General features: G+C 37.0%; 2 protein-coding genes across 2 annotated transcripts; one reads left to right on the forward strand and one right to left on the reverse strand.

Moving 5' to 3' along the window:
- Nucleotides 1–1,463: 1,463 nt before the first annotated feature.
- Nucleotides 1,464–3,345, reverse strand: BJY04DRAFT_233389 (flavin-containing monooxygenase; the record flags this gene model as incomplete). Its single annotated transcript, XM_073719963.1, has 3 exons — nucleotides 1,464–2,624; nucleotides 2,677–3,035; nucleotides 3,093–3,345. The coding sequence occupies 3 exons, from the start codon at nucleotides 3,343–3,345 to the stop codon at nucleotides 1,464–1,466; spliced, it is 1,773 nt and encodes a 590-aa protein (XP_073564502.1).
- Nucleotides 3,346–4,331: 986 nt separating this feature from the next.
- Nucleotides 4,332–5,775, forward strand: BJY04DRAFT_203291 (S-adenosylmethionine:tRNA ribosyltransferase-isomerase). Its single transcript, XM_073713337.1, has one exon. The coding sequence runs from the start codon at nucleotides 4,551–4,553 to the stop codon at nucleotides 5,616–5,618; it is 1,068 nt and encodes a 355-aa protein (XP_073564503.1). The 5' UTR covers nucleotides 4,332–4,550; the 3' UTR covers nucleotides 5,619–5,775.
- The last annotated feature ends 6,994 nt before the right edge of the window (nucleotides 5,776–12,769 follow it).

The following is a 12,769-nucleotide window of genomic DNA, read 5'->3' on the forward strand; positions in this document are numbered from 1 at the left end:
TTATTAGTTTACTATACTTTTATTATATAAATAATAATCCTAAATATTAATCTTAAAATAAAAAAACTACTAAAGCTTATACTATACCTTAATTAATAAGATTATTTTAGTTTCTTAATCTAATTATACAAGCTATAGCTACTACTATATAATAGCTAAAATATTAAGAAATAACTAAAATATATTAATTACTATATAAGAGCTAATACTAATATAAACTTATATAATATAGTAAGAATAACTATTAATAATTATATATATCTTTATATTATATAAAGTAAGCTTAAGATATTTATTAATTAATTATATAAAGTTAGGTCTAGGGATAATATAAGCCTTATAATAATAGTAGAAATCTTATAAATATTATTATATAATAGCTAGGGCAAGCTACTTATATATTAAAAATAAATAATCCCTTATATAAAATTAGCCTAGTTGAATATATAAAATTAAGTTTAACTTATTTACTAATTAAAAACCCTTAATTCTTAAAATATTAGTATTATATTTAGTTATTATAATCCTTAATTTAGCTAGTAGCAAAGTCTATATAAAATTAATTTAAGATTTTTTTTATCTTAATTTAGTTTATAACTAGGTTTATATATTACTAGAAAAAACCTTACTAATATTATAAATTTTTTAAGGTTTATATTTTTAAATTATAGCTTTTAATTTTTAAAGCTTTAAGTATTTTTAAATTTAAAAGGCTAAACTAATAAATAAGGACTTTAATATATATATAAAAAACTATATTATATTATATTATATAATTCTTTTTTTAAATGCCTTATAAGCTAAGACAGGCCTTAATTATATATTTTTAAACCTAAATATTATAAGCTATATAAAGAATCCTAGTAATATCTAAAGTTATTATACTAGCTTAATATAAGTTTAATATCTTAGCTTTATATAGCTTAAGATTAATTAAAGTTCGCGGTATCTTAATAAGTATATAAAAGTTAAAAAGGGAAGATAATTAATTAAAGTACTAAGTATTAGGTATAGGTAGTAGCTATCTATATAGGCGGTAGGTACTAGCGCTTATACTAAAAAAAAGTTCTTGCCCTAGCGTTCGATCAGGATGCCGTACCAAGGTCACGTGTGCGGGCGCTAGCCCGTGCCTGGTATCGGGCACTGGCCCGTGACAGCCCCTACAAGTGAAGGCTGGATTTTTAAACCTAGAAAGACACTCTTAAGGGAGCCAGTGTCTTATCTTGCTTGGCTATATCACGTTCTCTAAGCACCATAATGGCTGTACTGAAAGATCCCATCAACTACTAACAAATCGTCATACAAGATCTATTCAATGCCATACTATTACTAATCTAGAGTCTCTAAGAGGTTTGCCCTTTAGTAATGTTTTGGACATCACCATCTAGCTGGAGATTAATATGCTAAGTGCTGCATAGTGAGTTTTACTGTTCTATCATAGTGTACTTTTTGTGGGTGAGTTACTATTCCTTGTCCTGCAACTGGGCAATATCAAGAAATGATGTCCGATCCAGGTACCAGGAGATTGCATCTGGATCGATATCTGGTGTATTCTCAGCGGCCGCCCACCCGTTTCCAAACCACCCAAACTCATTGCCGTCATATGGCGTTATTTCAAAGTCCTCCCACCGGACATAACTGAGTGCCTTGATTGCGTGGATGCTACTCCCGGGCCAAAGAGCGGTAATTGGCCCCCTCTTACGCTGCTGCAATGTTGCACCACGTGGAGCGGATTTATACCAACTGTTGCAGTCGGAACTGTAGACTGTTCGCTCGAAATACTTCGCTGCATAGTTGGTAAAGTTCAAAACCTGACTCAGCCTCGGCTCTACAAGCCCGATATTACCATAGGCCATCCGAGATAATACCTGCGCAACGTACTTGTGTATCTGCTCAATCATGATCAGTAGGTTACCCGCACCTTGAAAAGAATTCGGTCCCAATGACTGAAAGAAGTTTGGAAATCCGTCCGTGCAAAGCCCCAGGTATGTCTCTGGCCGGTTCGTAAACCGGTGACGCAGGGTTTTGCCATTTCGACCTAAAATCGGGAAGCCGCCTCCTAAATTCTTTTCGAAGCCGGTTGCGCAGACAATTGCGTCCACGGCGCGATGTCTTCCGTCAGCGGTGATAATACCGGTCTTATCAACACGGGTGATTTGCTCAGGAATCACCTTGACCTTAGGCGATACTAGGGCTTCCAGATAACCAGGCGCGGGGCCCAGGCGGTTACAAAGCGGAGGAAAGTCAGGTAGCAGGAGATTGAACACTTCTGGTCTCTCCTTCAGCCTGCGTTGCATGTCCGCTCGAAATCGGTCCACCGCAGTCTTCTGAGCATTGTGCCTTCGTTGCGTGAGGACGTATTGCGTTTGTACCTCGAGCTCTAGTTCCTTACGGTACTTCGTATATGACGATGGGTCATCCCGCCATGCTTGCTTTTCTTCTTCTGTATACTGGAAATTTTCGCCTTTTGTGTTCGTTCGCCCGGCGTGGTTGTGGTTACCGTGTTGGTTCGAAATCCACATACCTCCACGAATGTAGTGATCTATGGACTTGACCTTGCCTATAAGGGCGGGAATGATTTGCATTCCACTGCTTCCTGAACCGACCACAGCAACATTCTTTCCCTACAGTCACATAATTAGCAGATAGAAGAGCATTTCCAGAAGACTGATTTACTTCACTATCATAATCTTCGTCCCAACAGGCGCTGTGAAGCAGTTTGCCCTGGAATGATTGAAGATCAGGAACTGAAGGCCACTTCCACTCGTTGAGCAGACCAGTTCCAGTCATTAGCACGTCAGCTGAGTCCTCAAAGACATCCCTGGTGTGTACATTCTCGACCCGCATAATCCATCTCCGGGATGTATTATTCCAGCGTGCTTCGACACATCGCCGATTGAAACGGATGTATTTCCGGACATCATATTTTTGAGCCACAAGCTTCCAGTACTCAAGGATCTCCTTGGATCCGGAAAAAAAGTGGCTCCACTCAGTCCAGGATTCGAAGCTAAGCTGATACGTGTGGGATGGCACATCTGTTTCCATATCAATTGTGGATTCTTCATATTGGTTTCGGATCTTGCCAGCCTCACCACACGCGCAGCCCGGGTAATTGTTCTCATACCATGTCCCTCCAAGCTCAGGATTCTTCTCATATATAACCAGTTCCAGCTGAGGTACAGCCTTTCGGAACTGAATGGCAGCAATAATTCCTGAAATACCGGCTCCAACGTAGATGAGCTTAAGTGGCCGAGGTTGGTCGATCGGACGTTCAGAGATCAAGGGAGGACAAGTTTTACCCTGTTCAACGTTGCATGCATAGAAATATTCACTATTAATATTCATGATGGCTTTGCGACAACATAGTTTGCAGAGTCGCTTTCATTCACACCCGCGTTTCAGGCGGAATAAAGTCTCTGTTTATATAATAACTTTCTACCTATTCTCGCCGGAACTGGGTATGTGTTGGATAGAGCAGAAGTAATGATGAGTAGTGTTACTAATAGTGTGTGGGTCCCACAACCCTTTACATCATTAACATTTAAAGTTTATCCACGTTACATGAGCTCTAGAGATCTAGAACAACTTAAAGGGAATATACTTAAATTAAGTCACCGTAAAGCAGGATCCATAAATGAGCCATAAGATAAAGAGTGTGGCTAATTAGTCTATGGTAGGTTGTGTGAACAACACGCTATCTAGGTAAGGTTAGGTTACTTAAACATGCCCACACGCACACTCCTTTGTCAATAATTGAACAAATTAAGCCATTAACTTTATTTTATCCCTATACTATTTTCAGTTGGCATCCTCATAAGGTGCTGTAATCTTATCGTCACAGACCTGTACTGATTTGTAGCGACAATGTATAATACCATCTCTACCATCCTTTAAAGCCTCCAATCCCTTACTAGACGCAATTAGTGGGTGATACATATATTCCACCTCGGGATGCGTAATAACCTCAAAATATGGAGCCACATTCATGGACATGCATATAGAGATGGTATCGTCGTTATACTTCCAGAAGAGCGCAAGCAGGGGAAAAGCGAGCAACAGCAGTATCACCCACTTCTGATGTGGGGAAAGGGACAACAAATATTGGACATCTATGACACGCACTATGGCAAGCATGGAGGGATAAAGCCGGATGAGGCCAGTGTATGAGAAAGGACCGTTACATGTCATTGTGGCGTAATAGACTGGATAGCATGGGCTGCTAATAGCTGTGTAGAGACAATTTAAAGTTACAATTCAGTTCATACTAACTCTGGATTGAATGTGCGAGTAATGTTGCATTCTCAGAGTTACTAGGCCTAATCAATATATGGCCCGAGACGAGACATATAAGGCGTCTCAGATCCCCTCTCCTCCCATTTTTACTTGTTTATCTTACCAGGGATTGAGCATATACAACCTCAGTCTGCAATCATCATCATACCCGTATCGCCCATCTTGCCAGACAGATATTTTAAGCCCATAACTTTAAATATTCCAGCTATTCCCAGCCACAGCTATAGCTCAGCAAGAAGGTGCTAAGCAGGTACGCTATGAAGACAGCTGAATTCGAATTCGATCTTAGCTCCAAGGTCATGCCACATGACCCCGTTGAGCTCCGCGGCAAATCCCGGGACAGCGGAAGGATGATCGTCCTCAACCGCTCCACCTCAAATATCGAACACGCAGTCTTCTCTAGCATCGCCGACTACTTCCACCCAGGGGACCTCCTTGTGCTAAATGACAGCTATATGCTCTCAAACACGCTGTGGTTCCAGCACGATGGTGAATCCCTGCAAACAACCGTTTACGGCCACGAACCAGACGGCACGACCATTATCGAGCTCAAGCTCTCCAAGAAATCGTTCGAGCCAGGTCAAATTCTGACCTCACTAAACGATGCCAGACTCACCTGCACCCTCCTCGAACACCAGCCAGATAAGCTCTGGAAGACACAGTTCAGTCCCTCCGAGCTACTTCTCCCAACTCTAGACCAATATGGAGCGCGGCTGGACGAAACAATCCACCTTAATCCAACACACTGGAAAAGTACTCCCGAGGCGTACCGCTCCGTGTATGCCAGCAAGCCCGGTTCGTTGGAGATCCCTTCCGCTGGCCTTCACTTCTCTCATGAACTCCTGGCTCAAATCTCTGCCATGGGTGTCGAGATTGCCTACATCACTCTGCACGTTGGGGCGACTGAGATCCTGGCCGTTCGGCATATTAGCGAAGAGGAGATTGAAAAGCACAAGGTGCGATCCGAGTACTTTGAGGTTAGTCAGAGGACCGCTGGACAGCTTAATAAGGCGCGAGCCGAGGGCCGCCGTGTCGTTGCCGTTGGGACGACTGTTATGCGGACGCTTGAGACAATTACACGTGAGATGGCCCGCAAAACTATCATCAAGCCCCAGCATGGATGGACTGACCTCTACATCTATCCGGGGTTCAAGTTTAGTGCTGTGGATGTGTTACTGACAAATTTGCATCGGCCGCGGTCGAGTCATATTGTACTTACTGCTGCGTTTGCGGGAACGGAATTTGTTATGAGGAGTTATGATGAAATTTCCGAGCAGGGAGGTTATGAGTTTGACATGTTCGGTGATTGTATGCTTATTATATAGGGGTGGATATAATAGCTTCTATGACTCTTCAGTTAGTTTATTACGACCTCAGGTTGTGCGCTATATGGTTAGATGTGTATTTGTGCTCTGAAATTGAGCTTTAATTGACCCGAGTTGCATTAGACGCTATTTGTTCCAGGCAGCTATATTCTTATCCGGCTTGTAAGAGAAAATCCTTAAATCTCGCTGTCATGCTGTTGACATGTCTTGGAGGTATAGACGCTGCGTTCCCTTAGATCTTCCCAGTCGGAAATGAAGCTGATTCTACTCCCTAGGGGTCGACCGACCGCACCCCCGTCCGCATCCCCCGCTCCCTGATTGGCTGGCTTTTGTGCGTGCTCCCGTCACACCCAGGGTGCGTGTGCCTTGTGCGTGCCGTGCCGCCGCGCCTCCTGTGCGGGCAGGGTGCGTGCCTATAAGAACCAGTGTGTTGGCTTGCCCGCCAGCCTGGGTTGCCTGCCTGCCTGCCTGCCTCCACCTGGCATGGTGACCATGATTACTAGGATGATTACTAGGATTGTTAGATCACATATCTACAACGCGTCCATCCATCTGTCTGTCACGGCACACACGCGCGCTCGTGACACGTGCAATGATCACTTCCGAAAAGGCGTCGCAGCCAAGAGGCATCCCCAGCTTCATCAATCCATGCTGAGGCCTGGTTGAAGCTTGAGTGTGATAACGACGAGAACGACGCAGTGGTTTGACGCCATACTCAAGCGCCAGTTCAGCGTCAGCCAAGTTGGACTCAAGATCTTGATCCTGATGTCTGGCTGCACTGACCACGACTGGCCATGCTTAAGTAACGTTACTTCTGGCAAAGCATCCCAAAACTGCAAGATGTGTATTAGGTTACAGCTTCGTAAGAATGCGATTATTTTTCTTTATTCTGCGTGGGGGCCGTATATCGAATTGAACCTACGATATGACTTCGATTTAAACGCACTTTGGCCCTGGTGCAATTTGATACATAATAAATCCTGTATGACCCAAATCAATGCTAATCGAGTGCAGCTATAGCTCTAAGTTCGTTTTCAGGAAGTGGAAGACTCTACATGTACGTAATCAGACATATTTATTGTTTTTGTAACCTGCATACTGTCCCGCTTTGCGAAGGGTAAATGAACTCATCATCATTATCAACACTTTACCATCTAGTGGACTTCCCGTCATGGCTGAAGTTGGTGAAGAAGATGACCAGGCAGATTTGAAAGATCGTCGAGTTGGCTACAGGCGATGGATGGATGACTAGGTAACTTGTCCTCAGGTCTTGAGTTTCTGTATTTGTCCAAAACTGCCTCATTATGCTGGCCAGTATGACGATAACGCCGGCACTTCAAGGCCCATTGGACAGTTTCTCTTTGGGAAAATTGAGTTCGGGGAAAAGCGGTTGGAACGGACTCAAGCCAATCGAGAGTACCTACCGGAAGCATCAAGTATAGGTAAAAGGCCAGTCTGCCGGGTACCCTGTGTATATTATTCTGCCACGACGACTCTATGCCTCACAAAACGAAACTCGCCCTTGTTGCCCCTTTCCGTAGCGCACAAGTACTCTACACAGGAAGTAGGGTAGATATATTGTCAAAATAATCGATCTTCCACTCTCTCTCGGCTACGTACCCCGACTAACAGACTTAAAGCACGCCCGGATGTGTTGCCACAGGAGCACCCGACGCCCAACCAAGCTGCTGTAGTATGAAACGGTTCGTTTTTTAACCCCTACCCGAGGCGACGAGTTACGTGGTGACTGCCTTCAAAAGTGTGAGTGTCATAGTTTAAATAGACAGTGATGAGTTTGTCCCTAAGTGGTTTCGATATTATATTGTCATAGCTTGAGACCAGATGTCAGTGAAGGCAAACTTTAGCAAGCAAAGCTGCCAGAAAATCCGTGCCTACCACTGGTGGCGTAAAGCCGCACAGATACAAACCAGGTACAACACTATTATTCCAGTGAGAAAGTTATGCAGGAACGGTCGCGCTTCGAAAGATACAGCGGTATCAGAAAAGCACAGAGCTTCTAATTCGGAAACTGCCTTTCCAACACTTGGTGCGGGAAACGCTTGGTGCGGGAATCACACAGGGTTATAAACATGATCTACAATTTCAATCATCCGCGATTCAGGCCGTACAGGAATCAGCTAAGGCCTATTTAGTGTCACTCTTCGAGGACACAAATCTGTGCGCCATTCACGCTAAGCGTGTGACTATCCAGAGCAAGGACATTCAGATTTGCTCGTCGCAGCAGGATGTACCACGGAGTCTGACTCCCTTCATACTATAGGCTGCCTTCCAGGTTCCTGTATAGAGAGTGCTTCAACCAGGCTGCGAGGATTATCCCACATGGTCGAATAGCAGTAAGGAAAATCCCGCATATAGTTCTCTGGGAAACTGAAACTGCACACCACAAGAACAGCCTAACTATAGGAGCGGCTCAGAGAGGCTGTGACGAGGCTCTTAATTTATCACCAGGAATTGGAAGACTCTACAGGTACATAATCAGATTCAGAAAGTTGTGCTTACCTACATATCATGATAGCGAGGCGCCAGGGTAATCAAAATCATCACCATAACTACTCTACTACATCATTTGCGCCAGCTGATACCCATCTTAGCTTAATCAGGGAAAATATATGCTGCACTGCAACCAGTCATACTAATGTATAATTTGTCGAGATCAATCTATGCCAACCCCTGATTAGACCAGATAGTATAGCAAGTAGAAGTCGGTCCGATATTCTGGCAATTCTGCACTGGGTCCTCTGCGAAGTAGCTGCGCACCCACTTTGGACAAGAGCTGGCATGGTCCCCCGGGGTCCACTTTTCTAAGTCCGTTGCTGTTGATATATTAAACTGTTCCGTTGGCCGCAGAGAACGCGAAAGTTGAAAGCTTGCACCAGTTTAATAGATTCCAAGGCCCATTGTTCCTTTGTAACCTTTCCAGCCCTTTTTGATTGTAGTTCTCATGAACGAGCCTTCACAATTTGGCAAGATCCAGATTTCTAGGGTGATGTCTTTCTCGAGCTACAGTAAGAATTTAGTAATGTTAATATTTATTGAAGATGCCCCCAGGCCAAAGGCTAATGTCCTGGGCGGGCTCAAGGTGTATACTTACAGCGGGGATAGAAGTGGGAGCGCAGGCTCCAAGATAAAGGACAGCTAGGTAAGCAATTACCATCAGACAGGTTATTATAATAAGTATGTAAGTCGCTTAATATTAGGGCATTTCTATACTTTAAATCCTAGATTGATCGGTCGGTGCGTGATAATAGTGGCCATATGACCACGCGACAATTGCGCAATACATGCGCGGTAGGTCTGCTTAAAAATCTGTACTGTTGAGTAATAGATGACTGGTCTTGATTTACCTGGCCAATGTCGACTCCTATGTAGAGGTAGAGGAGCTGTTTATTCCTCCGCCTCCCTGGAGTTGCATGATTGTTGCGGGCGGTATCTGGATGCATGGGGGCTTCCCGCTTTCTTATTAATCCGACAAGAATGGAGAGGCACAAGGGCGTTGTGTACACAGGTCACGCCACCTTAATAACGTGGCCGCGTGATACTTATCCCTTTCACATAACTGCCAAGACTATTAATTAGTAATAATATAACACGCGAGCTCCTTTTCTCTAAAACTTATTTTTTAGAAATTTAATTTTACTTATATTTCTTAAAATATTTAAAATTATAAGTAATTTATAACTAGTTTTTAGCTAATTAATACTTATTATAAATATTTAAAATAATTTATTTAAGTTTAATAACTTAATTAAATTAAGCCTAGAGCAAGAATCTAATATACTAGTATTTAATTATATTAAGTACTTAGTAACTACTTACTAACTACTAATTAAAATAGTCTTATTTAATTAATAAAGTTAAAAAGTAATCCTCTTCTAACTTTAAAAATTAAGTATATTAATAACTTACTAGAATATCTAGCTAGTTATATATATAAATATATATATATTATTATATGCTAAGGGCATTTATAAAGGGAAATAGAATAGCTTATATATAAGATAATCTTAGTACTTAATAATTAGTTCCTAACTACTTACTAACTATTAAAGATCTAATATATAAGATAATAATAATATAAGCCTTAAAAACTAGTCTAATACTTTTTTCTTAACTATTTAATTAAATAATAGACTTAGAAATACTCTAGTATTTATATATATAAATTTTTAAATTAGTATCTCTAGTTATATTATTATACTAGTATTAATAAAGATATATAATACTAGATTTAATAATTATAAAGAAAGATTAAGATTCTAGAGTCTAATCTTAGTAAGTATAATATATTTAGGTATCTAGATAATTTTTAAGTATTTTATAATTAATTACTAATTACCTAATAGCTACTATTAGTTAAAGAAGACTTTTTTTAAGAATAACTATACTTATATTAACTAATTTTTAACTTATAAGCTAGTTTTTAAATAAAAAAATATAGATAATCTATTTTAAATTACTCCTAAATACTTCTTAAGTATTATTTAACTACTTTAGAATATTTATAAAAAATATAAGCCTTATATTAGGTATATTAATAAATTATCTTATAACTTTTGGTTATAATATTATAAAGGGGGTATTTAGGACTATATAGTACTTAACTTTTAGTTTCTTAAGGATTTTTTTAATAAGGATATTATACTAGCTATAAAGAAATATAATATTTTTAAATCTTTATTATCCTATTAAAAATATTATAATAAGTACTTATTAAGTATTTAGTAACTACTAGCTTACTATTATTAAATAAAGATTATTCTTAAGGATTTAGGTAATTAAAGTATACTTTTTATAATATTACTTCTACTACCTTAGTTCCTGTAGATATAAGATAATACTTATATATTTTATTTACTTCTTAAAATATTTATAAGTATTCTTTACTACTACTAAGTAAAGTACTAGAAAGGATTTTATAAGGGATAAAATAAATTTTTAAATAAATATAAGACTTAACTTTAATTATAAGTAAGTACTTAATAATTATTTAATAAATAGCTTTTAACTAATTAATTTAGCCTAATTCCTTTAAAATCTATAACTTAAAATATTTTATTACTAATTTAATACTTTAATATTATTAGAGATCTATTCTAGTTTTTATAATAAAGACTAAATTTTGGTTATTATTTAAAAATAGCGCCTACTTTTATATCTAAATAAATAAGGTATTAATAGTATAATATTTCTTTAGAATACTAACTAAAATCTTAAAGTAAGTACCTTTTAATTACCTATTAAGTAGTTAATAAGTACTCACCAAGTACTTAGGACTATATTTAAAAGTAGTACTAAGATTTATATAATATTATAATTCTTTATAATTATAAAAAATAAATTAACCTTTTTTTATACTTTTCTTTTTAAAGTTAACATGTTTTACAAGTAAATTTAATCTAAGGATATAAATAAGATAGTTTTTATAATATTCCTACTAGACTAATATAAAAGTAAGTATTATTTAAGTATTATATAATTACTTACTAATTACTAGTATATAATTATTACCCTATTATAAGTCTTTACTAGTCTTAACTTTATAAAAAGTTATTACTTACTTTTTAAGTAAGTTTTTTATCTTATTAAAAGGGTCTCCTAAAAGCTAGTCCTATTCAATTTAATCTATAAATCTAGGATTTATAATAATATTATTAATATAAATACTAAGTAATATACTAGTAGGTAATTATTAAGTAGCTAGCAAGTACTTATTAATTATTTAAAACTTAATTAATATTTTTTTAGGTAAACTTATAATATCAAGTAATAACCTAGTAGTTATAGCATATAATTATATTTTATAAAATTTATTTTTAATAGACTATCCTAGTTATAATTAGAATTAAGAATTAAGGCTCTATTTTTTAAAACTATATAATAAGTCTATTAGACTATAAATTAGAGGAAGATTATAATATTTTACTAGACTTTTTTATTAGTATAACTATTTACTAACTATCTAGGAATTAATTACTAACTATTTTAGAGTATAAGAATATATATATCTAAAACTAGGTAATTTAAAAAAAAAGTATAATAATTAAGGCAAGCCTTAATAAAACTTATTCTAAGATCTAATCTTATTATTTTAATATTTTTTAAAACTATATAAATACTATTAAATAGTCTTATTAAAAGTTATATACTTCTAGGAAGTATTTAACTCTAGCTAAAGTAGTAAAAAAATAAGTTTAAGTACTTCTTAACTACTTATAAAATACTTTATTTCTAAGAACTAATATTCTCTAGTTCTACAAAGCTAGATAAAAATAATATTTTCTAATATTAGTAGGTTACCTAGTTTAATATTTATTATTTATATTAGATATTAAATATAAAAGCTAATTATTTTTATTATATAAGTTAAGAAAATATATATATAATATATAGCAAGTACTTACTAATTATTTACTAATTACTAATATAAGGAGCTATAAATATTAATAATTTAGTTTATCTAGTATTTTAGAGCTATAGCCGTAAAATACAGCAAGATTATAATTATAATTCTCGCGAAATAATAATAATTAGTAGGGTTTATTTTATAATAATTACTTAGCAAGCGCTTATAAAGTAGTTAGGTTATTTTAATTTTTATAAAGCCTTTAATAAGTTACTTTTATAAATATTTTAAGTTTAAAGTAGTGGTATTAGGATCTTAAGCTTTAAAAACTAGAGATAAAAATAAAGTAATAAAAAGAAAAAGCTTATTTCTAAGAACTTAAAAATAGTAGGCTATAGCTTAAGAATAAAAAGCTAAAGCTTAATCTTATAAAGTAAAGAATAAAAATATAATAATTATAATTAAGTAGTTTATAACTAATTAGTTATTACTTAATCTAATTTTATTAAAATACTAATTTTATATATATATATATATATATAGGTCAAACATTGGACCCCGAAGATTGGGTAGGGATGGAAGTAAGTAACTATCACCGCTTACCCTGCCGTTGATTCTCGTCTTCACGGATGACTGATAAGCCACTCGCGGTCCAGGGGTCTAGTTCTGTCAAGCCTAACAGCCGCCGTTTGTGGCCTCTCATCTCTATACCCTGTCTGCTGCTGCATTCTCACTGGCATTGGAAACTAGAAACCCTATTTTGCGACATAAGGCCTAATTGAGAGGA

The sequence above is a fragment of the Aspergillus karnatakaensis genome, assembly GCF_047715665.1.
Source record: "Aspergillus karnatakaensis strain CBS 102800 unplaced genomic scaffold BJY04scaffold_99, whole genome shotgun sequence".
Classification (NCBI taxonomy): domain Eukaryota; kingdom Fungi; phylum Ascomycota; class Eurotiomycetes; order Eurotiales; family Aspergillaceae; genus Aspergillus; species Aspergillus karnatakaensis.